The sequence below is a fragment of the Excalfactoria chinensis genome, chromosome Z (genome assembly GCF_039878825.1).
Source record: "Excalfactoria chinensis isolate bCotChi1 chromosome Z, bCotChi1.hap2, whole genome shotgun sequence".
Classification (NCBI taxonomy): Eukaryota; Metazoa; Chordata; class Aves; order Galliformes; family Phasianidae; genus Excalfactoria; species Excalfactoria chinensis.
In genome coordinates this window covers 60,508,482-60,536,143 of record NC_092857.1, presented here as the reverse complement: position 1 = coordinate 60,536,143, position 27,662 = coordinate 60,508,482, and the positions used below count along the sequence as shown (strand labels likewise).

At 41.9% G+C, this 27,662-nt stretch overlaps 2 protein-coding genes across 3 annotated transcripts in view; both read right to left on the bottom strand.

Annotated features, from left to right (window-relative positions):
• COMMD10 (COMM domain containing 10) overlaps positions 1 to 16,189 on the bottom strand; it is a 133,811-nt gene extending 117,622 nt beyond the window's left edge. For both annotated transcript variants that reach the window (XM_072360491.1, XM_072360492.1), the window contains exons 1-5: positions 16,088 to 16,189; positions 15,855 to 15,945; positions 14,456 to 14,566; positions 13,035 to 13,190; positions 3,528 to 3,638 (exon numbers count right to left, since the gene is read on the bottom strand). In XM_072360491.1, the coding sequence (XP_072216592.1) occupies positions 3,528 to 3,638; positions 13,035 to 13,190; positions 14,456 to 14,566; positions 15,855 to 15,945; positions 16,088 to 16,119 (501 nt within the window). In that variant the 5' untranslated portion in view covers positions 16,120 to 16,189. The remainder of the gene's footprint in view (positions 1 to 3,527; positions 3,639 to 13,034; positions 13,191 to 14,455; positions 14,567 to 15,854; positions 15,946 to 16,087) is intronic.
• Positions 16,190 to 17,517: 1,328 nt separating this feature from the next.
• ARL14EPL (ARF like GTPase 14 effector protein like) lies at positions 17,518 to 24,292 on the bottom strand. The gene is made up of 3 exons (XM_072360599.1): positions 24,188 to 24,292; positions 18,048 to 18,187; positions 17,518 to 17,740 (listed from the first exon to the last, which is right to left on the bottom strand). The coding sequence occupies exons 1-3, from the start codon at positions 24,290 to 24,292 to the stop codon at positions 17,518 to 17,520; spliced, it is 468 nt and encodes a 155-aa protein (XP_072216700.1).
• Positions 24,293 to 27,662: the final 3,370 nt, after the last annotated feature.

Genomic DNA, 27,662 nt, shown 5'->3' with positions numbered 1-27,662 from the left:
TGTCTCGCGTTGGCACACGAAACACCAAATTCTTCAGATGTCAGCATAAAGAAGAAATACAATAAACAAAGTAATGAACTCTCAGAAGGAATCTATTCATAGCAACCCCACTCAAAGGGGAAAAAAAATCCCTCTAAGGCAGGATATCAAGAAGTCCTTAATGGTTAGAAAGGAAACAGTACATAAAAATAAAGAAGAGGGAAAAAAGAAAAGAGCAATACCTTCCATAGGAAAAACTGCAATTAAATTTGAGTATTTAATGAAACCTGTGTACAAAAAAGACCTGAGAGACAACACTGGGCAACAATAGCTAATTTATCCTAACAACTTTCAAGCATATATGCTAACCATAGATCACATGTAAAAATACACAGTAATAAATATCTTACAGGATGAAGTACTTTGCCTCATATTCCTAGTGAACAAGTACAGCAGAACATGCTTTTTCTTATCACACTTCTCTGGGAAGTTCTTCTGCACAGATAATGTGACATTTCTGAAGCTCACAGACCTTTTCCACAACCTCTACCACAAAAGACTTTTGTATATGACTCCTGTGGCTACAGGGAATTGCTCCAGCTGCTCAGAAAGCTCTTTCCGATATGGCTAAGGGAATTGCTGTATTAACAGTGGGAAAGAACGTACGACTGTGTGTCTACATAGATAATTATTAAATAAACTATGGGGATAAACAGAGATGATAATACACACAGCACTTACTTTTCAGGATCAGTCTTTGTTTGCAAATCTGCATCATCATTGGTACGTATTATCAGGATTAATTTTGACGCCCTCTACTGGCTACTTCATCCTACAGCCAAAAGATGATCCTGCTAGCGCTGCAGCTCCACAACAAACTTGAAACCTAATTACACAGCTAAAGACAGCACTCATACGTACCCAAAAGTGAACGCATCAGTTTGCAAGTGGCTATTTCAAAACGTTCTCTTCATTTGCTTAAATGTAAGAATGGAAACAAAAGCAACTTCCCCATCATATCAGCTTGCTTTTTGTGTCTACTTCACAGAAATTAGGTTTTGTCACATTTAGAAATGCTATTGAAGATTATAAATTCTGAATCGTTGTAGCAAGTGCTGTTAATTGCATTTTCAATCACAGCTTGCTTTTTTCTCCTCCTTACACCAAATTTCATCAACAATCAAGCTGTTGAGCAGTCCATAATCACAGAACGGCTCAGGTTGGGGAGCAGGGTTTGGCAGCTCCCTGATCCAGCTCCCCCTGCAGCAGGGCTGGATGCACGCCTGGGTCAGACTGCTCAAGTCATCATCCCACTCGCTCCCTGCACGGCTCCACAGCTGGCAGCTATGCAGCCTCTCATTCCAGTGCTTAAACACCCATACAATGACAAGCTCTCTGTAACATATGTAAAATGTACATTAGATCCAAAGCAAAAGGAATTCAACATCTGAGTGTAGACAGACAGCACATTTTTACAACCAAGAAGGACATCAGAAAAAAAACAGTAAGTCACACAATCATGACAACCACTACTAATCACAGGCAGAGTATTTACCAGGCAATGCAAATGTAACCTGTAGCTTAAACCACCTGAAGGAAACAAAGCCCAACTTTGAATTCTAAAGTTATAAAACCTATGCTCTTCTGTATTTCACCTGAAGCTGGCAAAACATGCTTGAGATAACCCATCTCAAATACTGGATCCTCTGACTCACTACTCGAAGCTCCAATATCATCTCTATATCTACACATTTTCTGATTAACTGGAAAAATAATTTAATAACTATTTTAGATGTTAGGTTCCGATAAAAAATAGTTTGAATGGTGTTTAATTGTAGTTACTTGTAGCAAACATTAGCGTATTAGTATAAATTACTTTCAATTAGTAGAAATAGTGGCAAATTTCATTTACCTTTTTTTTTTTTTAAAATAGGTTTTGATTATGTAGATTGGCAAGACAAACTTCTACTGCTATATACAGATTATAAATGTAAACCCTTAGTGCTTCCCACAACTACTAACTTTAGAAGTGATTCTGAGCATTATCCGCAAATATTATTCAGAGCTGGAGATGTGTGACAAAGAGCACTACTGCCCCCTAATGTGCCAACTCCACCAGAGCACTTCTACAGCAGCCTTTTCCTTTCTATTACTGATTTCCAGACAACCTGATACACCGTGCACAAAAGCGTCACAGTGATACCAAATACTGCACAAAGATCAATCATCTTCAACTCTTCTGTTTATGGGTGCACAGTATCCAACCTTAAACCTACTCTCTATCAGAATGTAATCAATCACCTAAAACAAACAAAAAAACCAAAGAGTTTTCTTCATAACAACACATATATTAGGATTTTAGTGTCTGAAACATCTTTCATCAGCAGGAAATTCTTCACATTGCACTGTTCTGTCTAAATACCAGGCACAAGCCTGCTCTTAGGCTTGCAATTACTGAAAAATAATTCTGACATAAGTACCTACCTACACTCAGAAAAATAAATAGAATAATTAAAATATCCAGTCACCAAATTCTGTTTGTAAAGGAAATAGGTCAACTCTCTCAGTCATGTGGAAATCACATCTTTCTCATGTTGCTGCAATTGCAGACACAGACTTAAACCTGTCTGCAATGTTTGTCAACACAGTTTGGGTATAAAACGTTGTTCAGTTCCTGGATGTACTTTTCAAAAAGATAGATAGACTGCAGTGGACTCTATTGAAGGTCCTGACAAAAAACACAAATACAAGCTGTGTATTCTTGTTTTCTCTGTCACACATTAGGAATTCCACTTGCATTAGTAAAATTACCTCAGTTTAAATGCAACACAAATGCTGAACTGAGTTCTGATTCTTCTCTTCTTTTGCACTGACTGTTTCATTGTTTAACAGTCTGCAAGACACCACAGAAGGCACCAATTTATGTACCTTAGCAAGATAAGGTAAGTAAATGTTTATGTGCTGAGTAATATATGACACAGCTTTATAAATAAAGTTTCATTAATTGTTTTTGACACTGAAACACCATCAATCACTAAACATTTTCAATGTAAGGCTTTACCTGAAATATCTCCAAACATTGGCTATCCGTGGCTTTGGACCACTGTCATCATTCATATAAATACATCATTAGCACAAAAAGGCTAAGGAGTGACAAGTGGTATCTTAAGTAACTGGTCATGGTACAGTGCAGCAAGAAGCTGAACATCAAGTCCAAGGAGTATCAATCACAAGTTGCATCTATATATCTAGAAATATATTTTACAGATCCAAAACAGCCATATTTCATAACATTCTTCCATGATGTCACAACCCACATTTGATAACACATCTGTCAGCTCCACAGTCCGCTTAATGCAGGTGCTATTACATCAGTACTTCACAATTCCAAATGCTTCATCATATATTTTGTGAAATTACATCATAAAAATATGAAAACACTGGAGAGAGACACATCGTTATCAAGAGTTCCAACTGATGCCTCCAAACTTCTAACATAAAGCCATCATCACAGTTCATTCCAACTTTGTCAACCACATTTGTCTTACCTTCGAATCTTCATTGTTCATACCCAGCTCTAGCACAGCTCGAGGAGATTTCAGCTTTGCTTGCACAGATGTAGACATTTGAAGATCAAGCTGCCAACCAATTGTTTCAAGCTATAAAACACAAATTTAGTCTAGAATCAGAAAGCACAGAAGTACTGGGAGGTCAGCTTAGAGCATCTGTCAATGGTTTGTCAGCAAGCATCATGATCTACAAGCAAGTATTATGCATCCTTACACAATACACACCCTGCAAATTCTCCTAGACTCCAAGTAGTGTTTGCTTCTACCTCCCACCAACCGTACCAGTCAAAACTGCCTGTGGCCTTCACAAAGAAAAGTGACTTCAAATACCTCAGATGTGCTGAACTAACCCATAAAGCAAAATGAAGTAACCAAACTAAGATGCATTCCCCCTCCTTGCAAAGTTGATTGAACTAGAAGATTCAATTTCACATTTTCTTTTATTGTACAGAAAATTAATAAAACTACCTAAAAATGGTAATCTCTTAAAAGATCTACTGCATGTCCTACCATACATGGAAGCTTACAACAAAAATAATTCCGGGCTACTTTTTAACATGTTTCTACCAAAAAGCTAGAAAGTGAAGCAAGTGCATGGCAGTATTTGAATAGGAAGCTCCTCAAAAACGCATTCCAAAATACATTTTTAATCTTTAAACTGAAGTGACATTCAAACATTATCAAGTTGCAGAACACGCATAAAGCATGTAAGAACAGAACTACAAGCCTAACAAGAAATAATCTACCTAGCCTTTTTGAATGAAGTAGAAATACAAAGTCTTACCACCTGGCAAGTTAATCAACATACAAGTTTTTTAGTCTACTCTCCCTTCTGCTAGTAAATACTGTGGCTCACTTTTACTGTTACTAAGACAACCACATTTGTTGACCCCTTCCCAGTCCAATATTCAGTATGTGCCCTGTTCTCCTGCGGTGACAGCAATCTTTAGATGAAAGACAGGACAGAAAATGAAAGGCAGCACAGTGATCACAGCTCAATAGCAGCCATAACGCCCTTTCCGTTACTGCTTTACTTTATCATTACTTTGTTTCCCATAGCCATTTTTATCTCTGTTCTGAATACAGTTGCAGGAGAACAGGTTTTGATTAACAGATAATAAGCTGCCTAAAACTTCAAAATGGCCTGCCTATATACTTTCTTGAAATCGAAATATAACATGTATTTGACTGCAGTACGCTTACTTAGACATTCAGCATTCTGAAAGGTCAATTAATCTTCCAAGAGCAGGGACACATTGCATGATATTCGTGTCAAGGCACAGTATTTGGATGCCATGAAGATATATTTTAGGGGCAATTTCTTCAAGAGATGAAAGGAACTCAAATTCATTTTCACTTCTAATACAAAACTACACAAAACAAATATTGGGAGAGCCTTAGATAACACTGACACTTATATTATGCAAGAAGTATGTACCAGTGGAGAAGAATTTCTCCAGAAATAGCAGGAAAATAAAATCATGTTCTTAGCTTTTTATAATTTCTAAGCAGCAGTTTAGAAATATTCAAGCTACCTTGTCACTGCAACATTTATCACTGTTGAAAATGCACTATTTTGCTCTGTAAGCTCACACTTGGTATCTCTGGCAACTATTTAACCAGAAGGTTTTATTCAGGAAACAAAAAAACAACAGGTGCAGGCTGGAAAACAAGGAAAGGGAAAAAAGGTGGATAGTAAATAAGAACATGAGTAAGCATAAATGAAAGTCCTTCGGATCTCAGATTTGCCCCATGAACACCACTGCAAAAAGATTCAGAGCAACAGAGAAACACAACCTCACTATGAAAGAAAAACAATCTCGAGGACCTTAATTTGGGAAAGGATTACCAGTGGAAGTAATGAGGAAAAAAGGGAGAACTGTAAGTGGCAGCAGAATTTCAGAGACCACGTAATGATCTGAGAAGCATCCCAGTATTTCCAATTTCAGCCATTCTAAACTTACAGAGCAGGGACAGTGTTTTTAATGATGAAGTGTGTAAAGCTGTTTGAATACTCACCTACATCGGGGGGAAAAGCGAGGATACCTTTCAATTTTGAGCTTTTGAGATATCCTGAAATAACTTTCCCTGCCTTTCTCTGCACCTACAAAGACTTATTTTAAACAGGAAACTTGAATTTCCATATGAATTACTCACTTCTGGAAGGTGAAGCTTCCAGAAGGTCACATAATATCATAACAAATAATTATGGAAACAAGAAGGAAAAATCTTCATTTTTATCATCAAAACTCACTGATGTGGCACAAATGCTTCACTTCTTGACATTACTGCCAAAAGGCTCCATGCATTACTCCTGGTAAAATCAACTACACAGTTGTTCAGTAATTTGGTGAGGTGATATTTGAAGGATCCATACTGAACACTGCTCTCCATTGCTAGAGGAAAGGAAGATTTTAATTGCCTGCTGGCTTTCAGTTTATCTGATGTTTGTTTTTTAAATAACAACCAAAACTCCCAATAACATGTGCCTCTCAAGATGTCAAAAGATTTTCCTCAGCCTAACATTGTCGAGGGCCTCCCAAAACAGGAGTGATACATAGTGACCAGAATGATGAAAGAAGCTGCTCTTGCTGTCCACAGTAAGAATTAAGCAAGAGCAACCTTTAATGTAATCCGATCACACTGTTGGGACTGAGGAGAAAGGTGTACTAAAGAAACTGTGGCACGATGCCACGTCTTATTCGTCCAGTTCATAATGCACCAACCAGCTGAGTCCAACTGGCCTCTAGTGCCATCATGAGCACACCTGAAAATAAATCCTGATTTTCTTTCTGAAAACCCAAGTCCTGGCACAGATCCGAGCACTTCTAATTGTACTGCTTCTTCTGCAGCCTTAGCAATGCCAAAGGATTTTATTAACAAGGAGTCTTGAGGTTACGTGCAGCTACATGTGGCACAGAGCAGAGCTTTAGAACTGCACAGATGAGAACGTTCCTGTCTCCTTACACTGATACTCAGCCCATTCAAGGTACTTTACATGCTTTTATCATTCTTTTCCCCCCACAGTCAATTTGATTAATTTGAGGACAGGCTAAAGCAGTGCAATTGACTTCGTTTTCCATGAGTTTCTGATGGTTTGTTTGACTTGTTTTGGGATGAGGGAGGTGGTGTTTTTTGTTTCGCTTTTCAATTGCTATCATCCTTATTTTGAGAAGTCTACCTGTTCCAAATGATACAATATTTGACAGACTAGATATTACTGAACAGGAGATTATGCCTTTTGTATCCCGAAGGAAAAGGTGCTATTGCTTTTTTTTATACAGCTTTTTCCACTCAAAGCCAAATTAATACACAAGTAACATTAGTACTTTTCAGAGTTTTACTCATCTATTTCTACCAAAGGTAGTACATCCATAACAGCATTACATCAGTTTATGTGGAGCAACTTCACTACATCAATACTATTAATGTAAAGACTACTGTAATAAAGGCTAAAGTAAATACAGGTAATTCAAGATTCCAAGCTCTAAGCTTCACCTATTATACTGTAAGAAGTAAGTAACAAATACTGTAGGAAACTGTGATAGAACAACTGGATTTGTATCTCAGAAAGGAGAAGAAAACCCACCCTCCAAGTTCACAGAGGCAATAAAAGTACCAGGAGTACCCAAATGGAAAAAGACGGCTGACTGACTCTTCTACCTAGCAGAAGAATAGATAGCAAAAAACTCTGAAGGGAAAATGAAGTCAGGCAGATTTTAAACAGATATAAGGCACTTTTTTATTAGCCACAAAAATACACCAGAAATTACCTGTCATTTCATGCCCTGAAATCAGAACCAGACCCTTTCCAAGAATTTTTACATCCTAAAGGAAAAAATTATAGTCTGTATTACACAAGACACCAAATGAGACGAGCACAGCATTTCATTCCAACTGAAAATGGCTATTTTGTGCCTAGAAGTAGAACGATCGTTTCAGATGTTTTTAAATGTCCTCAAAGTGTATCCCCTATCCCTTATCATTTGCACTTAACTTGGTAGAGAAAAGAACAGGGTAAGAAAGATAGGAAAAATCTCATTAAAAAAAATCCTCAAGAAGTAGTAGCTAAAAAACTGGGCATTATTAAAGTACCTAATAACCATGTTAGAGAGCAGAAGATTAAAGAAAAACAGCCATGCTGTGGCTGGCTTTCAAAATAAATCTCAGCAGGTATAAAACCGAGTATTACATCTTCTACCATTTGAATCCTCTTTGCCACTATGTGTGATGATATGGTACTATGGAAGTGTCTCGCTCCAATTAAGGAGAGAGGCAAGGTTCTTTTGTTAAATTATGCTCGGCGTGAGATTAAGAAGAGTAACATTCAAATGTTGATCCGACCAGTTTATTAGGAATAATAGACAGCTGAGGGGATGGGGAAGGGAGAGCGGCGAATATCGAAATTAGGGTGATGGGGAAAGGAAAGTGGGCGATAGGAAAGGTGGAAAAAGGCAAGAATTGCGGAAAAGCGGGGAAAGTCACCTCCTGGATGCAACAGCGTCCCATTGCACGTCGTTTCGTTGGTCCAGAGAAAACAAGCGTAGGGGAGAGCAGCAGCAGAGTGACAGGCCCCACGCAGCAGATCGGTGCAGCGCAGAGCAGGAGGTAGAAAGGGCAGCAGGGTCTCAGGGAACAGCGAGGTCTCACGAAGCAGAGTCTCGAGTAGCGAGGTCTCACGGAGCAGAGGTCTCACGGGCAGAGTCTCGAGCAGCAAGCCCAGGTGAATCTGTTGTCAGCCGTAGGACGACGTTGGAGGAATCTGAGGCCAGAAACCTAGAAGTTCTTCATGCATGCATCTTCTTCAGCATGCAGGCGTTCACGTAGTGAGGCATCTGATGTCAGAAAACCTCCTTGTTTATGATGTGAGGCATCTGATGTCAGAAAACCTAAAATCCATGGTTTGTCCATGCTCTTTTTATCCTACTTCTTCCCAGCCTTCGGGACATTTCTGGAAGGCTTGGGTCAGAATTATGTGAATACCTCGGAGATGGCCCTCTTCCTTGAGATAGGCCCACACAAAAGACCACTTAAGGGCCATTCATCTGTATCTTATCTCCCTTTTGTAGCTCCAGGTCTTGTCCATCTGTCAGTCACCCTTAAACAAAGGGGGTCTGGAACCGTGGTTCAGACTTGCCTGGACTCGTCCTTCTGTGTGTCTCAGACAAAGGGAGTTCTGGAACCTTGGCCAGGCTTCCCTGAACTTGTCCATTTCAGCAGACTTTGAGACAGTAGTGTAAAAAGCATGGCCTCTTACAGCAGGTTGCCTCACAATTCATTGTGACAATACCCATAGGGACTACACTGTCTTGTGACCTCTGCTTGTCACTGTAAGAAGGATTAGAGGAGCAAGAACTAACCAGAAAATGATAGATGCCTTATTTCTGTTTAAAGTGTATTCTTGTTTATTTCACATTTCTTCCAAATCAGAATGAAATTTGCCCCACACGCAGTGCAGATCCCTTCTTTGTCATAACTGCCTTGGGATGCACGCCACTCTGAACGCCATTTCCACAGGCTACCCAGCATCTAACAGAGGGAATTCAGTATGATCACACTACAAATAAAGCCCTTAAGAAGACCAGTTTTGGAGAAAATTCCTTTCAGAATTTTTCCCATGCAGGCAGTCAACATACAGAACTGACAGCTCTGTGAAGTTTTAGGTATGTAGTTACACCAGTTGCATTCCCACACATCATTATATTAAGTAAGGCTACTTCATTGCCTTAAAACACTTCCCCTTGCATGGCAACATCAGAAGCTGTCTTTTTTATTATTTATATTTTAGAGATACAGCAAACAAGTTTCCAAAACAAGAAGCCTATGAGGAATATAGCTCAACTTGCCTGTTAAAACAGATAGCCTTACATAGCAGCAAAATAAAAACGTATATAGAACAAAATAAGGGTGGGGGGTTTTTTGTTTGGTTGGTTTTCTTTTTAGAGGAGTGACGGTAGAGAAAAGTAAAGAAATCAATGAAAAACTGCCATGAGAATTCAGAGTGAACTTTACCAAAAAGCTTGCTCTTCGTCACAGAGAGGAATAAATACATTTTAATCCTCACAATGTGTCCTAATGTCTCAACTGACACATTAACAAGAACTGAAAACTGGATCAGACTTATTGCTTTCCTATCATTCTAAAGGTCAAATTAAGAATACCTTCAAACAAAAAACAAACAAACAAAACCCAAACCCAGATACAAATACCACCATTCCAACTGATAAGGGATGTATCACCCAGCAGATGTAAAACAGTATATGGACTACAAGACTCACTGAACTAATTAATGCAACGGGAGACTATACATAATTAATAACGCTGGGCAGCTGAAGGCTGACTATAAATAGATCAGTGAAAGAAAATGAAAGGATGAAGCAAAAGAATAAATACTATTAGGTGATATAGCTTTAACTCTAAATTTTTTTAATGAATCTCTCAGGACAACAGGCTCTATCAACCAGATTACACCAAAAAGTATTCAAAGACCTCAGCTCAAAAAAGAACATTTTTTTCTAACAATTAGGAGCAGTTTTCCATACGTCACAGAGGAGATTAGTACTCCTCACCCGGGAAATATTTATTCTCTTGTAATAATAAACTCAATTTGGCCTGTAATCTTAATGAAGCTATCAGCCAGTGCAATATCACCTACACACATGGCACGAGGACAGAATGAGAATTCAGAATGCTACTGTACCTTTCCAGTAAGAAAGGGATCTGACTTAAGAGAATTGAAATAAACACAACAAACACAATAGAACTGCCTGTAAGACATCACTTCCCCCTAACAGGCAGCGACCTGCAGAAACAGAAATGAAAGTCAAGTGCCTGATCCTATTTGATTTCCCATGGAACTCTGGCCAATCAGCCCTTTTTAATCCTTATGAAAGCTCTGGCACAACTAATCCTACAAGCCATCTACAGCAGCATGAGCATGACCCTGAGTAGCCAGCACATGGTACATGCCATTGTAAGTCATGTAGCAAAGCTGCTGACATCTCCCTTTATGTTAGAGAAATTGATGAAATATGGCTGGTTGAGCAGAGGCTAAGGCAGACTGAAAACTGCCTGAACATCCAGGCTCAGAAGCACAAAGCCTAGCTATAGGCCAGTAAGTAGTGGTGTGCCCCACAGATCAACACTGAGTCCTGTTGTTTAATATCTTCATTAATGATCTGGATGTGAGCACATCCAACAGATGGCCTCTGACAGCCAGTATTGCACTCTGCCTCCTGCCTCTGCACAATCATGGTGGAAGCTCTTCCCTGCAGTGCAGCCCAACTCTTATAACATTTTAACCATACAAACACTACAAAGACTAATAATAATTAGGTTCTTTCTTTAAGGAGAAAGATATCTAATGTAATTTCTAAAGCCAATTTTAAAATCCAAGTTATAAATTGCATCTAAAAACTAAGTAATAACAGTAGGTATTTCCGAGTATATCAACTTCTTTTAAAAAGAAGTAATTATGACAACTAAGAGGAAGTTAGCTACTAGAGCAATATATCTTAATACAATGTTTTCCCCAACTTCTCAAAGATAACACAGCAAATATGTGCTAATTTACTACTACTTAAAGAACACAGATGGAACTAATTGAAGGAATCATGTAAATATCTACTACACTTGTAATGTTATGAATTCCATGCAGTGAGATCATGAGTTCGTCCATTTTTCTGTGTAATTTTTAAATATCTTCTTATATGTGCCTTTTTAGTAGAATAATTGAGGTTTAACCCTTTGCCTAAGAAAAGCTTTCATGAACCTCAGTTCTTCACTAAACCTAAATCCATAGGATTAGAATTCTAAAAGGTTTTACAAAGCAAACTGAGGAAGTAAATTCAAGCTGTTGAAACTCAAACTACATTCACGCTCGAACTGACAATCAACTTGCCCTCCAGAACAGCAAAATTATTTTCACCTTTTCTTTTAAGCATTTGTAAAGGCAGATGCCCATATTTAAACATGCTTTCATTCTAAAAGAACAAAAACTAAAAAAAAAAATAAAATAAAATGAGAATTTTGCAGTTGCTTTTGCGCAAATATAATTACAAATGACTGTTTGAAACTTTGAATGATCAAATCATTTGATCATGCCTGACATTGGTGGGTTCTGTTTACACTCCCCCGAAGGCTTATCACAAATAAACAAAAGGATTTTATACCTGCTCAGAGATGTATACATTTATGCCTAAAGATGCAATGGATCAGACCTTAACAGTGTATGCCAAATTTTTAACTGACAACAGATACATATGAAGCATGAAAGCTATCATTAATTATCCAGATTACAAATCCAAGGGCGGCAGATGCTCTAAAACACACTAATTACAGAGAAAAAACACAAACTAAAGGACACCACCAGCTCCAGGAGATCCTTATAAGTATGGATGCTGATTACAGAGACATCACTTGCTTTTCTGAGTGAAGCTGGCCAAACTCAAAGCCAAATGCCAAAAAAATTACTTTACGATTTGTGAAGTGAAACCAAGTCTTCTATGGAATTGAAGGGAAAAATTGTGCCAGAAGGTGAAGATTAAAAATGACTCACAAATTTAGCATTTTTGATGGATTTGACGTCTCCCTCAAATGAGTTAAATGTGTCTTCAAGGTGAAAATCACCTTATCTGTACTACATTTCTAAAACTAACTGCATTCAAAGTGAAACAAATTATGGCAAACTCAAGTTACAGTTATAATTTCCTGCATTTTGACGTGTTGGCACAAAGTATGCAGCCTTGCTTTTAGTTTTCATAGAACCATAGAATCATAAGGTTGGAAATGACCTACAAGATCATCCAGTCCAACCATCCTCTCATCGCCACTGCTAACACAAGCCAACAAAACAGATCTCTGACACCTTATTCCTGTCATCACTTTTTGTCAGTACGCCTTTTGTAAACAACTGCTTTCAATGATGCAGAGCAGGAAGAGAAATATTTCATCAAAAATCTCAGATGACCTCCTTGAGAACTCACTGCCACTGACCCAGACAATGAAGCACAAGTTTTGCAAATCCAAATATCTATATATATGAATATATAGTTTTACGGCTTTCTTGCTCCCTGCTTTTTACATTTTAATTCAAGTATATTAAAAATAAGTTTTGGTAGTTATACATTATCCACAAATTTCACTTGTGGCCCAAGACAATTACTATTCACCCTATTTGGCCCAGGCAAGACAAGAGGTTGGACAACCATGACCAGCTGTAAAGCATGCTCATATAACATAGAGTGTATCACAAATGACATGTAGGGCACATTACACTGCGTAGTTCAAACAGTTATAGCAGCTAAACTATCACATAAACACCTCCTTAAGGCAACACAACTTCATTACACTGATGACATTAAGCCACTACCTACAAAATACCTTTTTTGTTTTCAGTACCTTGTGTTGTCATAATTTTTTTTTATAGTAGACACCTTGCTTTAAAACACAACTATATAGCTTTAATCTTAAAAAAATAAGAATTACCTTCTGAGGGGTCAAAACCCTCTGTCTGAACTTTTCAATTGTCTCTTGACCTGCAGCTGCCCATGCACTAGCAAATGCCTCAGCTTTGTCCTGGTCCAGGTGAATGCTCTGCAGCTGTTGTTGCAGTGAAGCAGGCTTCAAATTGTGATAAACAGCCTGTTTAAAGGAAAAATAACCACAACTGTTGAAGCACCGTTCTACATGTTGTACCAAACCATTCCACAATACCACAGATGGCCTCCACATGTACACAAGGTTTTTTACTAGCAGCTCTACAATGGGACTGCAAGCACTGAGTTCATCCTAATCATTTCACTGAGGAGATGGAAGAGTGAAACTTTCCCAATCACAACTCAAAATGCAATAATACAAATGACTCAAGACAGACAAATTGTGAAAAGTTACATAAGCAAACTACAGTTGAAACACCATATGAGGACTCAAGAAACAAGTCCTGTGGTGACACAGCACTCCAGAAAGAACTGAGTCAGATAATGGGACACATTTTGAAAATTCCCTTGTAAATACTTGGGCCAAAGATCATGGCATTGAGTGGATTTATCACATCCCCTACTATGCACCAGCTTCTGGTAAAATCAAACGATACAGTGGGCCGTTAAAAACCATGTTGAAAGCAATGGGTGGTGGAACATTTAAGCACTCGGAGAAGCATTTGGCAGAAGTCAACACCAGAAGATCAATGAGTTGAGATGGTCCTGCCCAATCCAGCCCTGTACATACTGCAGAGGGCAATAAGGTCCCTGTGATACATGTAAAGAACATGTTGGGAAAAGCAGTTGGGAAAAGTTCCAGCCTCTGGAACTAACTAAGTTGATTACTGTTAAATTGACAGGTGCAAGACAGACTCAAGTCACTCAGCACACCTGAGTAACACCAGCATGCACTCTCTGTGCACAAAAAATTTACACACTTGCACAGAAATGCAGCAGCAGAATTGCAACTGTGAGAGTTTCTGAGCTACCTTGTTTACTATGGCTTCCCTCCTCAGTGGTGGTTGACTGGCAACCCACAGCAGAAGCAGGAAACATCCTGTACAAGGCACTCAGATGTACAACACGCAGTCACCCACTCATTCAGATACGAGAACTACAACAGGTGTGCCTGTTCACCTGCAAGTAAGAAGGAAGGCTATATCCCACAATCAGCAGCACTTCCTCATAGTCACGCAGAGTTGATTTCCATTGCCTGTATTGATCTTAGCTGGAAAATCACCCCATAAATACAATGATTTCCAAACAAATCAGTAAAGTATACAAATGGAAAACCAGGTCCCCAAAACATACTTAATGTACTACAGACACATTCCCATAAAGTATTTTCTATCTGACATCTGCATTTTTAAATCAACAGTCTGATAAAAGAAATGCGTTTTTCAATTCACAACGGTAAAAGCAACGTACCTGTTCCAAAATGAATGATATGGCTTCAAGAACTAGATGAAGATCTTGTTTTTCCAGTGAAAAAGCTATTTGAAGCTTTTCTTCTTCCTCTTCACTGAAGCTGGTTTCAGCCTGAAACACAAGAATGACACTGTTCAGCCACCACGAACATACCATGCCAAAACAAAAGCTTTCTCATCGCTCTTATATACACTGAGTGTCTCTAAACTTGTTAAACAGAAATAAAAAGTAAAGTTTTTCCAACAGGAAAAAAAATAAAAAATAAATTAAAAAAAAAAAATCAATCTAATTGATCGCATTGAAATTCAGGTTTAACTTATGAGATACCGCAGCTTTTATCAGGATCACTTGAAATACAACAAAAAATGCTTTCTCCATGTAAATGAGAGCTACTGAGAAAACACTTCCCTTCTGACTGCATCAGATCATCACGTGCAACAAACTTCCATAAATAATTAGTGTGCTGCTTGAATCAGACCCCAAAGAAAACAGGAAGCAAAAGCTGTTGTGTAGTTAATTCTGCAGGCTCCTTCCACTTCAGATTCTTCCCTTTCAGAAATGTCTGTTAGGTGACAGGGGAAATAAAAGTCCTAAGTCAAAGCACACTGCTTTGAAAGCTGGATTTTAATGCAGCCCATACAATACGTTACTGAAAGTTACCATAAATGCATTGTACTTTTAAGTGCAGGAGTAATTACTACAATAAATTAAATAGCAATTTAAGTGCAGATACTGTCGTCCTTCAAAAGGCAATTACTACGCCGCAAACATCAGCATGTTTGACCAGTTAAGCAGCAGACCTCCATCAAAAAAGGTAAATGAGCTGTCAGAATAAATAAGATTGGGCAATTACACCAGAACGTCTGCAGGAACAGTATTAAAACAGAAATGTCATCTGAATGATCAGCTTTTAGAAGCAGACGCGGCGCTCCAGGGATCTGCTCCATTAAGTAAATTCACTGAAAGGCTCTAGGGCCTTCACACCCAGGCCAGGAACTTTGGGAAGGTCAATGGAAAGATCCATGAGATGGGTCTCGTTAACTTTGCTCACATTAAAAGCTATTAGTCTGGTACCGAGCACCAGGAGTTAGTGATGCTTTCGTAACGAGCTAACATGGCCTCAGAACAACTGAGACAGCTCTCTGTGACAACAGCAGCATCCAAGCCAGCAAGTCTGGAAGGGAGAAACCAGAAACAGAATCAAGTGATGAAAGAATCCTCACAGTCCCGGAGCTGCAGCCACAAACAAGCTTTTACTCCTACCCATGCTGCTCCCACCCTGCACATCTGCACAACTCAAACTTCATATTCCGGTTTTGTTTCTTCTAAGCACAGAACACAAACGATCGGCAAAGGTGACCAACGCGTTGACAGGACGCTACCGAGCCGCGCCGCCCACCTTCAGGTGCAGCCTCTGCAGCAGGCGGGACAGCAGCCGCGGGAAGCGGCCCGGGTCCACGGCGTTGAGCAGCAGCACGGCCCTGCGAATGCTGCACGGAAGCAGAGGAAGAGGTCAGGCTGCAGCAGGCCCCGCCGCGCTCCGCCACGCCGCGCTGCCCTCACCCCGCAGCGGCGCAGGTTCGGAGCGGGCGGCGAGCGGCGCTGCCCCCACAGCCACCATCCGCAACCTACCTGTCCGTCTCCGGAACCACGGACGCCGCCATGGCTGCCGCCGCCGCCCCGCCCAACGTCAGCAGCGCGGCGGGGCGGGGCGCGGTGAAGGCGGGCCGCTGTTTGTCGTGTGGGGCGGCTGCGAGCCGTGCGCTGCTTTATGACTGCTGTCCTGCCTTTGAGTGCTCTGCCTGGCATCACCGAGAACCTGACAGCGGCTATTTTGCTTCTTTGTGAGAGTTTACAACCCGTGTTGTAAATTAAGGTTAATTAAACGCAAGGACTTTAGCAAATCTTTGTTAGGGTTGCTGTTACCTCAGGCTTGTTACATGTGTTTCCCAAACCAAAGGAGACCGACCAAAATAATGCGCTGAAACATGTAATTGATTCTAACGTTACAGTGTTTTAACATTGTGAATAATGTATTGAAGGAGAAGCTACAGTAAACATTACTATTAATAACTAATGCAGAGCTGTAAGGACTGTAATGATGTTGGTACAAATATTTATCCCAGACAAGTGTAACAGAGGGTATGTGCAAGTGTAACAGAGGGTATGCGGAAATGTGGAAGGTTCATGCTCCAGATCTGTGGAATGGCAGCATCCCGAGTACTCAGCTCTTGGAGGAAACTACATATCCCAGGGGACGACGCGGCCAGAGACGAATCACCAGAGGAGGAGGACACATATATAATCTCGCTCCCAAGCTGGAACGTCCTTCTTTTCGCTCTGTCTATCGCTTTGGAGCACTCCATCCCTGCCGTCTCCCTCTATCAGCAACGTTCCAGCCTGTCGCCTAGAGATCGCAGTAGGCCCCCCGGTTCTCGGGGACTCTTTTTCTCTCTTTCTTTTCCTCTGCCTTGTTTGATTTAGTAGTTGTAGTTATATTGTATCATATTGTGTCACCTTGTATTCCAATATTATTCGTATTTAGTAAAATAAGTTCTTTCTTTAGATTGCTGCCATTGTTTTTGTTCATTTCCCTCCTTCTAGGGGCAGCAGCCTCTATCACGGGTAAATCTAGATAACCCGTTTACAAATATTAACAACAACAACAAAACCATGACATTTTGCACACAGCTTATCTGAGCTTTCAAGTTTATACCTAGCAGAACATGCTCCCCACAGAGGGGAGTCACCTGTGACATCAACCCTTCTACAGTCAGTTGGGCAGATGAGGTAGGCAAGGAGGGCATTTGCTCTTGGGGTTTACCCTGGCTCAGGAAACCTGCTTTGCACTGACATCTCCCCTCCACTGCAAAATGTGCCTGAATCAGAGCTGAGAGCCTCGGTGCAATTTAACTTAACATGAAATATTAAAGTATGCTGAGTAGGCATCAACAAAGAAGTGCAAGCAACACTGACAGACAGAATTCCTAAAGCTGAGATTCGCTGTCATAAAACATAACGAAAGAAGAACTTTGCCCAGTTACAAAGCTATTAGAACAAAATCAGGAATCAGTAGGAAATGGGAAAGCACTGATCACATTCCCATCCTCAGTCTCAATTGTATCATAAACCCACTTCCTATTGCAGCGGCATTCCGTCCCACACTTATTTGAGTTGCATTTGGGGCAAGGATAGAAGCAACCCGGGCAGTTCTTGTCCAGGCAGTCACACAAATCGATGTTACTACCAAGCAGCCGGCCACGACTGTCATACTTCTTCAGAGTTCTGCAAAAGCAAACAAGAAACAGTGATTGTGGAAATGTGGATAACATCTGTCTAAGAACAAAGATTTCCTTCTCAGCACCCTTGCAGCTCAGTCACAATAAGTCCTAATTGAAATAGGCACTGTGTGTGTGCTGAAGAAGTCAGAATCTAAGTCATGCAGAAGAAGTCTGTTCTCCTTGCAAAGCTTTCATATGTAAAAAGAAATCTCTGAAAAATATTAATGCTTCTATTCACTCTATTTGTATTCAGTAAACAGCATGAGAACCATTTTTAAAAGCAAAATTTGTAATAAATTAATGCATCTTACTTGGGCTTATTAGAACAGTCTTGTTTCATCTCTGATACGCGTGCTTTTTTCCTCTGCTGTCTAGTTTCAGGATTGAAGTTAGCTATCTGAGGTCCTGGATTTTGAAAAGCTAACAGTTTTAGTTCCTTCTTAACTCTCTGCTAAAAACAAAAAAACAAAAAGAAGAGCAAAGTTATAATTTTTGTAACTAGAGCAAGCACTTATTAGCTACCAAATGCCCTCACTGGCTTACAAGTGTCATTAAAATTAGTATCTTTGCTAACTTAACACAGGTAGGAAGATAAGGCAAAACTCAACTGAGACCATGGTTTTAGAACTATTTGGTTGTGTAACTGTTAACTGACTATTGCCTTGATAGAATGTGGAACTGTTATGGTTCTGTAATTTGGTTGGTGTTGCTATTCCACATCAGAACATCATGTGGGATGATGGGAGTTAAGGAGACAGTTTTTTTTTCCTTTCTTTTTTTTTTAAAACTTTTCTATGAACTGCCTAAAATGGGCATGGAGGGAGGGAAACAGCACTGGAGGGGAGGTCGGGAAGGGGATGGGGTTTTGCTCTGTTCCCTGCGAGGAGACAGCGTGGTTGGAACTTGCCGCCTCCCGCAGCCCGACGGTGAGATTGGGACTTGTTTATTCTCCTTGTTGAAACTCTCTCGTTGTTGTTTAGCGTCGCTGGGTGTCACGGGGTTCTCTCTAGAGCTCCCTCGTGACAGGGGAACAAACCCAGGGGAGCAGGAACAAAAGTTACCTCCCTTCCCTAACAGCGCGGTGCGGCGCGGCGCGGCCCGGCCCGGCCACGCCACGTGCGCTCCGGGAGAGGGGACGGAAAGGGAGACCGCGAATGGGTCTAGGAAGGAAAAAAAAAAAATAAATGAAGAAAGGATGATCTGAGAACGAACGGCAGTATAATGAACCCAGTAACACTAAACAACAACGAGAGAGTTTCAACAAGGAGAAAACCAAATCCCAATCTCACCGACGGGCTGCGGGATGCGGGAAGTTCCGACCACGCTGTGTCCTCGCAGGGCGCCGAGGCAGAAACGCCGTCTGTCACGGGGTTCTCTCTAGAGCTCCCTCGTGACAAGGGAACAAACCCAGGGGAGCAGGAACAAAAGTTACCTCCCTTCCCTAGCAGCGCGGTGCGGCGCGGCGCGGCCCGGCCACGTGCGCTCCGGGAGAGGGGACGGGAAGGGAGACCGCGAATGGGTCTAGGAGGAAAAAAAAAATGAAGAAAGGATGATCTGAGAACGAACGGCAGTTTAATGAACCCAGTAACACTAAACAACAACGAGAGAGTTTCAACAAGGAGAAAAACCAAATCCCAATCTCACCGACGGGATGCGGGAGGCGGGAGGTTCCGACCACGCTGTGTCCTCGCAGGGCGCCGAGGCAGAAACGCCGTCCCCTTCCCGACCTCCCCTCCGGTGCCGCTCCCCACATGCCCATTTAAGGCAGTCCACAGAAAAAAAACCTTGTCCCCTTAACTCCCATTATCCTACATCCCTCCAGGGTATGCAGGGAGCTGGACTGCGTAGGGCCGTCTCGGTTGGCTGATCCTCGGGTGTTCACCAGCCAGGTGGCTTCTGCTAGATGTTTCTCCCAGTTCTTAAATGTTCCACCACCCATCGCTTTCAGCGTGGTTTTCAGCAAACCGTTGTGGCGCTCAATCTTACCAGCGGCCGGTGCATGGTAGGGGATGTGATAGATCCACTCTATGCCATGTTCTTTGGCCCAAGTGCTCACCAGTGAATTTTTGAAGTGAGACCCGTTGTCTGATTCGATCCTCTCCGGGGTGCCATGTCGCCACAGGATTTGTGTTTCCAGACCTAGTATGGTGTTTCTGGCAGTGGCATGGGGTACCGCATATGTCTCGAGCCACCCAGTGGTTACCTCCACCATGGTGAATACATAATGCTTACCATTACAAGTCTTTGGCAGGGTGATGTAATCAATCTGCCATGCCTCCCCATATTTATACTTTTCCCATCGCCCTTCCCCCCAGAGAGGTCTCATCCTCTTGGCCTGTTTGATCATGGCACAGGTGTCACAGTCATGGATAATGTGCACAATAGCGTCCATAGTTATGTCCACCCCTCGGTCTCTAGCCCACTTATGTGTTGCATCTCTGCCTTGATGGTCCGAGGTTTCATGGGCCCACCGAGCTAGGAATAACTCTCCCTTATTCTGCCAGTCCAGGTCTATCTGGGCCACCTCAATTCTGGCAGCTCAATCTACTTGGTGGTTATTTTGTTGCTCCTCTGTCCCTCGACTCTTGGGCACATGGGCGTCTACATGACACACCTTTAGGGCCATATTCTTTGTTCGGGCAGAGATGTCCTTCCATAGTTTAGCAGCCCAAACAGGTTTACCCTTCCGCTGCCAGTTGTTTTGTTCCCATTGCTGCAGCCACCCCCATAAGGCATTGGCCACCATCCATGAGTCAGTATAGAGGTAAAGCACTGGCCATCTCTCCCACTCAGCAATGTCTAGGGCCAGCTGGACAGCCTTTACCTCTGCAAATTGGCTCGATTCTCCTCTTCCTTCTGTGGCCTCTGCAACTTGTCGTGTGGGGCTCCACACAGCAGCCTTCCATCTGCAATGTTTCCCAACAATGCGGCACAATCCATCAGTGAACAGGCCAGTCACTATACGATGTTTCTGCCAGTCTTTACCATGGTTTTAGAACTTCTGGAAGTTCATTGTATGGTGGGGCCTCTTTGGCGCGTGACACCTCTTCTGCCGGTGGTGTTCCAAACTTTTTACCTTCAGGCCAGTCCATGATCACCTCTAGGATTCCTGGACGGCTAAGGTTTCCCATCCGGGCCCGCTGTATGATTAATGCAACCCACTTACTCCATGTGGCATCTGTGGCATGGTGGGTGGAGGGAACCTGCCCTTTAAACATCCAATTCAGCACCGGCAGTCGAGGTGCCAGGAGAAGCTGCGTTTCGGTGCCAATTACCTCAGAGGCAGCCCGGACCCCTTCATATGCGGCTAAGATCTCCTTCTCAGGAGGCAAATGGTCAGGCTGTGTTTCCACCCCTGGGGCAAACAGTTCCAGGTGTACTGAACACCCCTCCAAGTAAAGGCAAACTGTGGCCTACACTCTGTGGCCAAAGGGACAGAGAAGAACGCATTGGCAATATCAATGGTGGCATACCATTTTGCCTCTTTCGATTCCAGTTCATACTGGAGTTCCAACATGTCTGGCACAGCAGCGCTCAATCGGGGTGTGACCTCATTACGGCCAAGATAGTCCACTGTCAGCCTCCATTCTCCACTGGCTTTACGCACTGGCCATATGGGGCTGTTGAAGGGTGAATGGGTTTTACAAATTACTTCCTGACTTTCTAGTTGTTGAATTAGTCTATGGATGGGGAGCAAGGAATCCCTATTAGTACGGTACTGTCGTCTGTGTACCGTTCTCATGGCAATTGGTACCCTTTGTTCTTCCACCTGTAACAAGCCCACAGCAGACGGGTCCCCTGATAGGCCAGGCAAATCAGACAGCTGCTTAATGTTGTCTGTTTCTATAGCAGCTATTCCAAAAGCCCATCGGTATCCCTTGGGGTCCTTGAAATGTCCCCTTTTTAGGTAATCTATCCCAAGTATGCAGGGAGCCCCCTGGCCAGTCACTATACGATGCTTCTGCCAGTCTTTACTGGTGAGGCTTATCTCAGCCTCCAACACAGATAGTTCCTGCGAACCCCCAGTCACTCCATGTATATATATCAGTTCTGTCCCTTTGTAGCCTGAGGGTATCAGAGTGCACTGTGCACCAGTATCCACCAGTGCCTTATATCTCTGTGGTTCTGATGTGCCAGGCCACCGAATTCACACAGTCCAATACACTCTATTATCCCTCTCCCGCCCCGGCTGAGGGCAGGGCCCCTCTATTGGTTACCTGCAGCAGCAGAGGCAATTTCAGTATTGGCTGACCTCTTTTGTAATTCTCTCACTCGTGCTCGTAGTGCATAAGTGGGTTTGTCGTGCCACTTCCTCACGCAGGTAATTCCACAGGGCACCATGTGACATAGGCTCACTGTGGTCATTCACTCGAGCAGGTGGGCGTTTGCGTCTGATGGCTGAGACTGCCACAGGTTCGCTATTATTCCTTGCTGTGGACCAGTTCTTCAGCAAGCTGTCTAGTTTTCTCTCTACTTGGTCCAGTCTCTCCCCCACTTGGCAGATGGCTGCAATGGAGGCATGGGATGGCGCTAGTGTGCTCTCCGTATTTTGAAGTGCAAGGATAAGCTCAAAAATTTGAGGTCTTCATCCATCTCATCCATCTCTTCATACCAGTTAGCGGCCACTAATAGTACACTGGCATATCTGTCCGGTGCTGACCGTATGAGCTTCTTCCATATTTCAGGAGTAGTGCTCACCTTCTCTGGGTCATGGCCATCATGTGGGTCCTCAGGGACAAACATGGGATCATACAGCATCTCCGCCACAGCCATTTCTCTCAAACACTGAATACCTTCCTCAGCCATATTCCATTTTTTCAGTACAGGCTCCAAATCACTTCTGAGAAGAAAGGTTGTCTTTACAGCTGATAGTATTCTGTCCCAGAGAGTGGCGACTCCATCCAGACATCTGCTGATCCCTCTACCAACAGATGGGTTTCGAGAGATGTTTCCTAATTGACGAGCCTCGTTGCAGCTTAGGGACACACTGCCGGCCCCACTGTCCCAACATCGAAGCAGCCAAGTGACGACGCTTTCACCTGGGACTCGGGTGAACTCCTTTCTCGTGCCTTGGATTTCAGTAATTTTCATAGGTTTACAAGTAGAAGAAATGGTGACTTCCCCCTCATCATCACTATCCTCTCCATGTCTGTTAGTCTTCTGAGTTGCCTTCTTTGTTGGTTTTGGGGAGGGCCCCTCGCCGGGATCTTCCTCTACTTCCTCCTTCCGTTCCAAACGTGAAGATCCACGTTCCCATCTCGGGCCTTCCACTGGGGTGACTGACACTGATGCTGGTGCTTCCCGTGGTTTGCTGGGATTGACTTGGAGGTTTTCCTTTAGGGTTTGGATCTCATTTTTGACTCTCTATCTCCATCATAAGCCGTTCATTCTGAGATCCCCCTGAGCTACACCATTTCTCAAGGTCCCTCTGGTGTTCAGGAGTAAGATTACCTGACACCGGGGGTCCCGATGCTTCTGGCCTTTTTCCTAAGTCTCTCACTATTGTTTGCCAGTCTCTCTGCATTTTATAGTAAGTTACTACATTTATTATAATCAGAGAGACTAACAACACTGTATCCAATTTGACACCCCAATCTAACCGCGCTGTTAGAGAGGGGAGGTACTTTGTTCCTTCTCTCCTCGGGTTTGTTTCCGCTGTCACGGGGGGAGCTCTAGAGAGAACTCTGTGACAGGAACCTAACAGGACTCTGGGTATAGATTCTTACTCTGATACAGTGTCATGGTTTGAAAGTTGTCTCGGGGAGGCAGAAATTGTATATCCAGAATATTAACAAAATATGTATAATTGTAAGCATATTGACTGGATTAGCCCTTATCTTCACTTTTCCCTGAGGTTCCTATTGACAAGCGTTGTCTTAGCAGGTGGAGGGCAAGGGAAATACATGGAGGATCAGCTAGAGCAAGAAGGGAGCACTAGGGGAGTGTGGTCCAAGAGAAAAGCATGAATAAAATTGAAGAAGCTAAACTGAACATCATTAATAGAGACTAACAGTTTCTGAGAAAGAAGGGAAACATCATTTTTTGATGTTGATGTTGTGTATTTTCTGCTGAATTCTCATAGAAACCTATTGGGCTATCTCCTGCATTATTCAAACATTCCTCCTTTGGAGATGGGGTAAATTTTTGGTGTAGAAAATATCCTTCAGCATCATTGCTGCCTGTGATCATAAATAATGTGATTTCAAGTTGGAAATATAAAAGCTGTGGAAATAGCACTCTCTCTAAGAATGCTTCTTTATTTCCTCTCTATTTCATTAGAGCTCAACAGCGCTTAGCTCTCTAAATTACTGCGCTGCAAACTCAACTATTTTACAATTATTAGTGGTATTTTCCTACTGAACTCTTATCTTTAAACTTTTTATATCTACTGAATAAATTGAAGGCAAACGGTAAGGATCTTAACAATAAAACAGTACTGCAGAAGTCATACCTGTTGTCCTGTAATGGAATCTGCGGCAAGATGGGCAGATTCTTCTGCATATGTTTTCTTGACATTGCTGCTTTTCTTGTCACTTTCTCTCACGTGGTCACTCATGTCACCTGTACGAAACGCATGCATGTTAGATGCACACGAAAGTGTGAGATTCGCCAGCCTCTAAGTGAAGTTTTTGAGAGCAGTAAGTGATATCCACAGTAGACTTTTGTGTTTTCTTCACCAATATCAAATGCATAACAAAATGTGTCTGAGTATCAGGCTTGATTTTAAAATGGCATTACAATGACATATCTAATACTGAGAAAAGAAGGCTGTATCACCAAAACCACTTGATTTTTCAACTCAGAAAATCTCGTATGTCTGAGTAACACAAAACTGTTAATTCAAAGAAATGCCATCATCCTTGACTCTATTACTGACACCACGTCTCTGCAATGACACCTCAATGTAAACGTGAAGAGCATTATTCTCACATGAGCCATACGAACAGTGCACGGTGTTCAGTGAAAGCAGCACGCATGAGTTGTTTCTCCGCTTACCAGCAGGTGACACTGTTATCCTAACAGCAGTTCCTCCTCTTAGGCTCCCAAAGTAAGCCGGCCAGGAGGTGGTGGTTTTCAGCTTATATCCAAATTACTAGACGAGAACTTCCTGCCCTTTATACTCAGCCCTTATCTTTGCAAGAGAGTTTGCTTAGAAATGCAGTGTGTAACTTTTAGGATGAAACAGAAAAGAGTGCCTCACTCTGCTGTCAAGGAACTCACAAGGACTGTGAGTTCTTTGAATCTTTTGTACAAACACCAACCAGCTCCTCATTCTCACAAAGAAATGGTGGTGGCATCTGTTCAGGATAGATGACGACTACTTCTTTTTACTCCCTTGGGGGAGACTCTTAAAATGTAATACAATGTAAATAGCTCCAGTGCCTTTAACATTAATGCCAAGCAGCATCAGTTGCGTTTTGATGTTCTTGAAAGCCTTCCTCGGGTGTTACCCATTCACTCCCACTGCCTCTGAAAGGCACGTCAGTGATCTCTGCCTGGTTACCCTTCACATTAGGATTGTTGCCCAAGCCCTGTCTCAAAGAAGATCTTTATCTCACCATTCCTGGAGGGTCAGTACATCTCTGAGAGAAGCAAGCGAAGAGTTTAGGCATTTAGTTCCTCTGCAACCAAAGCAAGGTTAGCACTGAGAAGGAAGTGACACAGTAGTAGCAAGAGGTAACTGTGTTCTTTTGTTTGTTTGTTTTTTTGTTTGTTTTTATAAGCAAACCAGCCCCTAGATATTTCCAGAGTGGGTTTCCCTTTCTCCTCCTCAGTGACGTGACAAATGACCCTCTTCACAACAGGATGCTCTGGAACATGTTTTAGCCTTGGGACTCGGACATCTTTTTAGGATTAGACAAGTAAAGCTATTAAGATTGTTTGATGTCTGGGGGAACCTGCTTCTATGTTAGTTTTTGCTAGAGATCAACAAATAAGAAAGAATGCTCACGGGAAGTTAATGCTGCTTTCCAATTGCACTCAGCTTGGACTCCCAATACAGATTTGCTTCCTGCATCTCCTCTTATGTACAGTCATGCATCCAACTCTTTATCAGTATGTATGAATGTCATCTGTGCCTGTTTAATTACAGCGTGCAAGGATCAGGAGAAGTATAGCCATCAGTGCATACCAATGTAAGCACACAGAATCCACAGTGTCCTTTTGTGTCATAAATATTCAACCTCTTTGGAAGCAGTCCTAGCAGATATCTAGAGCCAAACATCCAATATCAGAAGCATATTTAAAATCTCGACAGAAAAGGAACAAGCCAGCATCGTTTTCCAAACAACATATTTCAAATACTCTTGCACCTCCTCGGTGAAAATATTCTGCATAAAAAATGTAGTACGTTTCTGTCACTGTTCACATTGTAAATGGAAAGTATTAAATTCTAACCTCCAGGAAAGATATTAAAAAATGAAGCAGAGTGGGACTAGGAAACTCTGTAAGATTCACATACTTGTAGACTGATTTTCTTCCAGATCATGTCCAGAAGAGGATGAGGAAAAGAGGGAAACTATGAAACATTCACTTTAAAGACTGCACAATTTAATTATCCAAAGGAAGGGATGGTTTTACCTGAAACAGTGTTTATCCCTCTAATGTGAGCAAGCTGTTGGTCTACTGTGTCTAGCAGGGGCGATGCATTCAAAACTAGAAATTTCCATTACTATTTCATATTAACATGTCTTTAGAGGACAGCCATCAGTTGCACTTCTCCTCCCCCAGAATCTCTGCTCCTCTGCATCTTTTAAATAGAGCCAAATCTTTCTGGAAGTGACCATCCATATCTCAAAGTACTGCTGCGACTAAAGCATATGGCTAAGACATGGCAATTTCAGCATAGACCCTTGGCACAACTAATAGCAAAGCTTTTAAAAGCAGATTAGGGGAAGAGGAAAATCAGAGTCTGCATTACATTAAAAGAGACTTGTTCTTATCCAAGTGACAGATGTTTTTATTCAGAGAATGATTTCAGAAGATGTTGGGATTTGGAAGGAATTGCATCTGTTTAGGATTTTTAAAAGAGAAATATTTTCCTGTATTGCCCTTTCAAGAATTCAGTATTCCTATTTATGATCCTTGTACTGTCCAAATATTTCAGCTAGTGTAATGTGGTGACTGTCGTTCAGATATTCCAGGCTGCTTGATCTCAACAGCCTAAAGCTTGTACCCCTGCAGAGCTTGCCAGAGTGATTGCACATTGTTTTCAAGCTGCACATGTTCACTCCAGAGGAGCCTTTCCAGCTCAGATCTGTAACCTCCTGTTCTTCACTTTCACCCAGGCAGAACAAGGTGCCATTCCCAAAGTTCAGTGTGGTCCAACATCATACCCACATATTGCAGTGGTCACATCTTTCTTACAGTATAGTTCTGCACAGATGTTGTACATTCACACCTGCATCTTGAAACCTCTGTAGAAAATCTGATGACAGCTTAATCAAGAATATTAATATTCATATTCCTTAGAATTAATAATGGGCTGATCTGTCAAGATGTGGAAACGCCACTTATTAATTAGTGCCTGCCTTCTCTTATAGCCCCACCTGTGTGTCTATTTTCAGAAGATGGCCTTTGGTTGAGCAAGAAAACACAGACCTGATAAAGAAATAGGCCTCATCTCTTCCAGCTCCACAGGTTTTCTGAAAAAACTCGTAAGTGTGGTGAATGGGTAATGGTCCATCCTGTGAGAGGAGTTCAGACAGCACATCTCACCCTTTCCCAGTAATATACATCAAATCCTCGTGAGTTTTCCCTTCCAATCCAAGAGTCTGCCTCCCTTGATGATCCTGTGGCTGAATTCTAAGGGAAAATCATAAAATCATAGAATCTCCAAGGTTGGAAAAGACCTAAAAGATCATCCAGTCCAACCATTCACCTATTACTAATAGCTCCCGCTAAACCACTAAACCATGTCCCTCAAC

Excerpts from the sequence above, each read along its gene's own strand:
- ARL14EPL (XM_072360599.1), bottom strand. The coding sequence starts at position 24,292 with ATGAGTGACCACGTGAGAGAAAGTGACAAGAAAAGCAGCAATGTCAAG. Across the intron at positions 18,188-24,187 it reads ATTCCATTACAGGACAACAG|CAGAGAGTTAAGAAGGAACT; the intron begins GTATGACTTCTG and ends TTTTGTTTTTAG. Across the intron at positions 17,741-18,047 it reads GACTGTTCTAATAAGCCCAA|AACTCTGAAGAAGTATGACA; the intron begins GTAAGATGCATT and ends TTGCTTTTGCAG.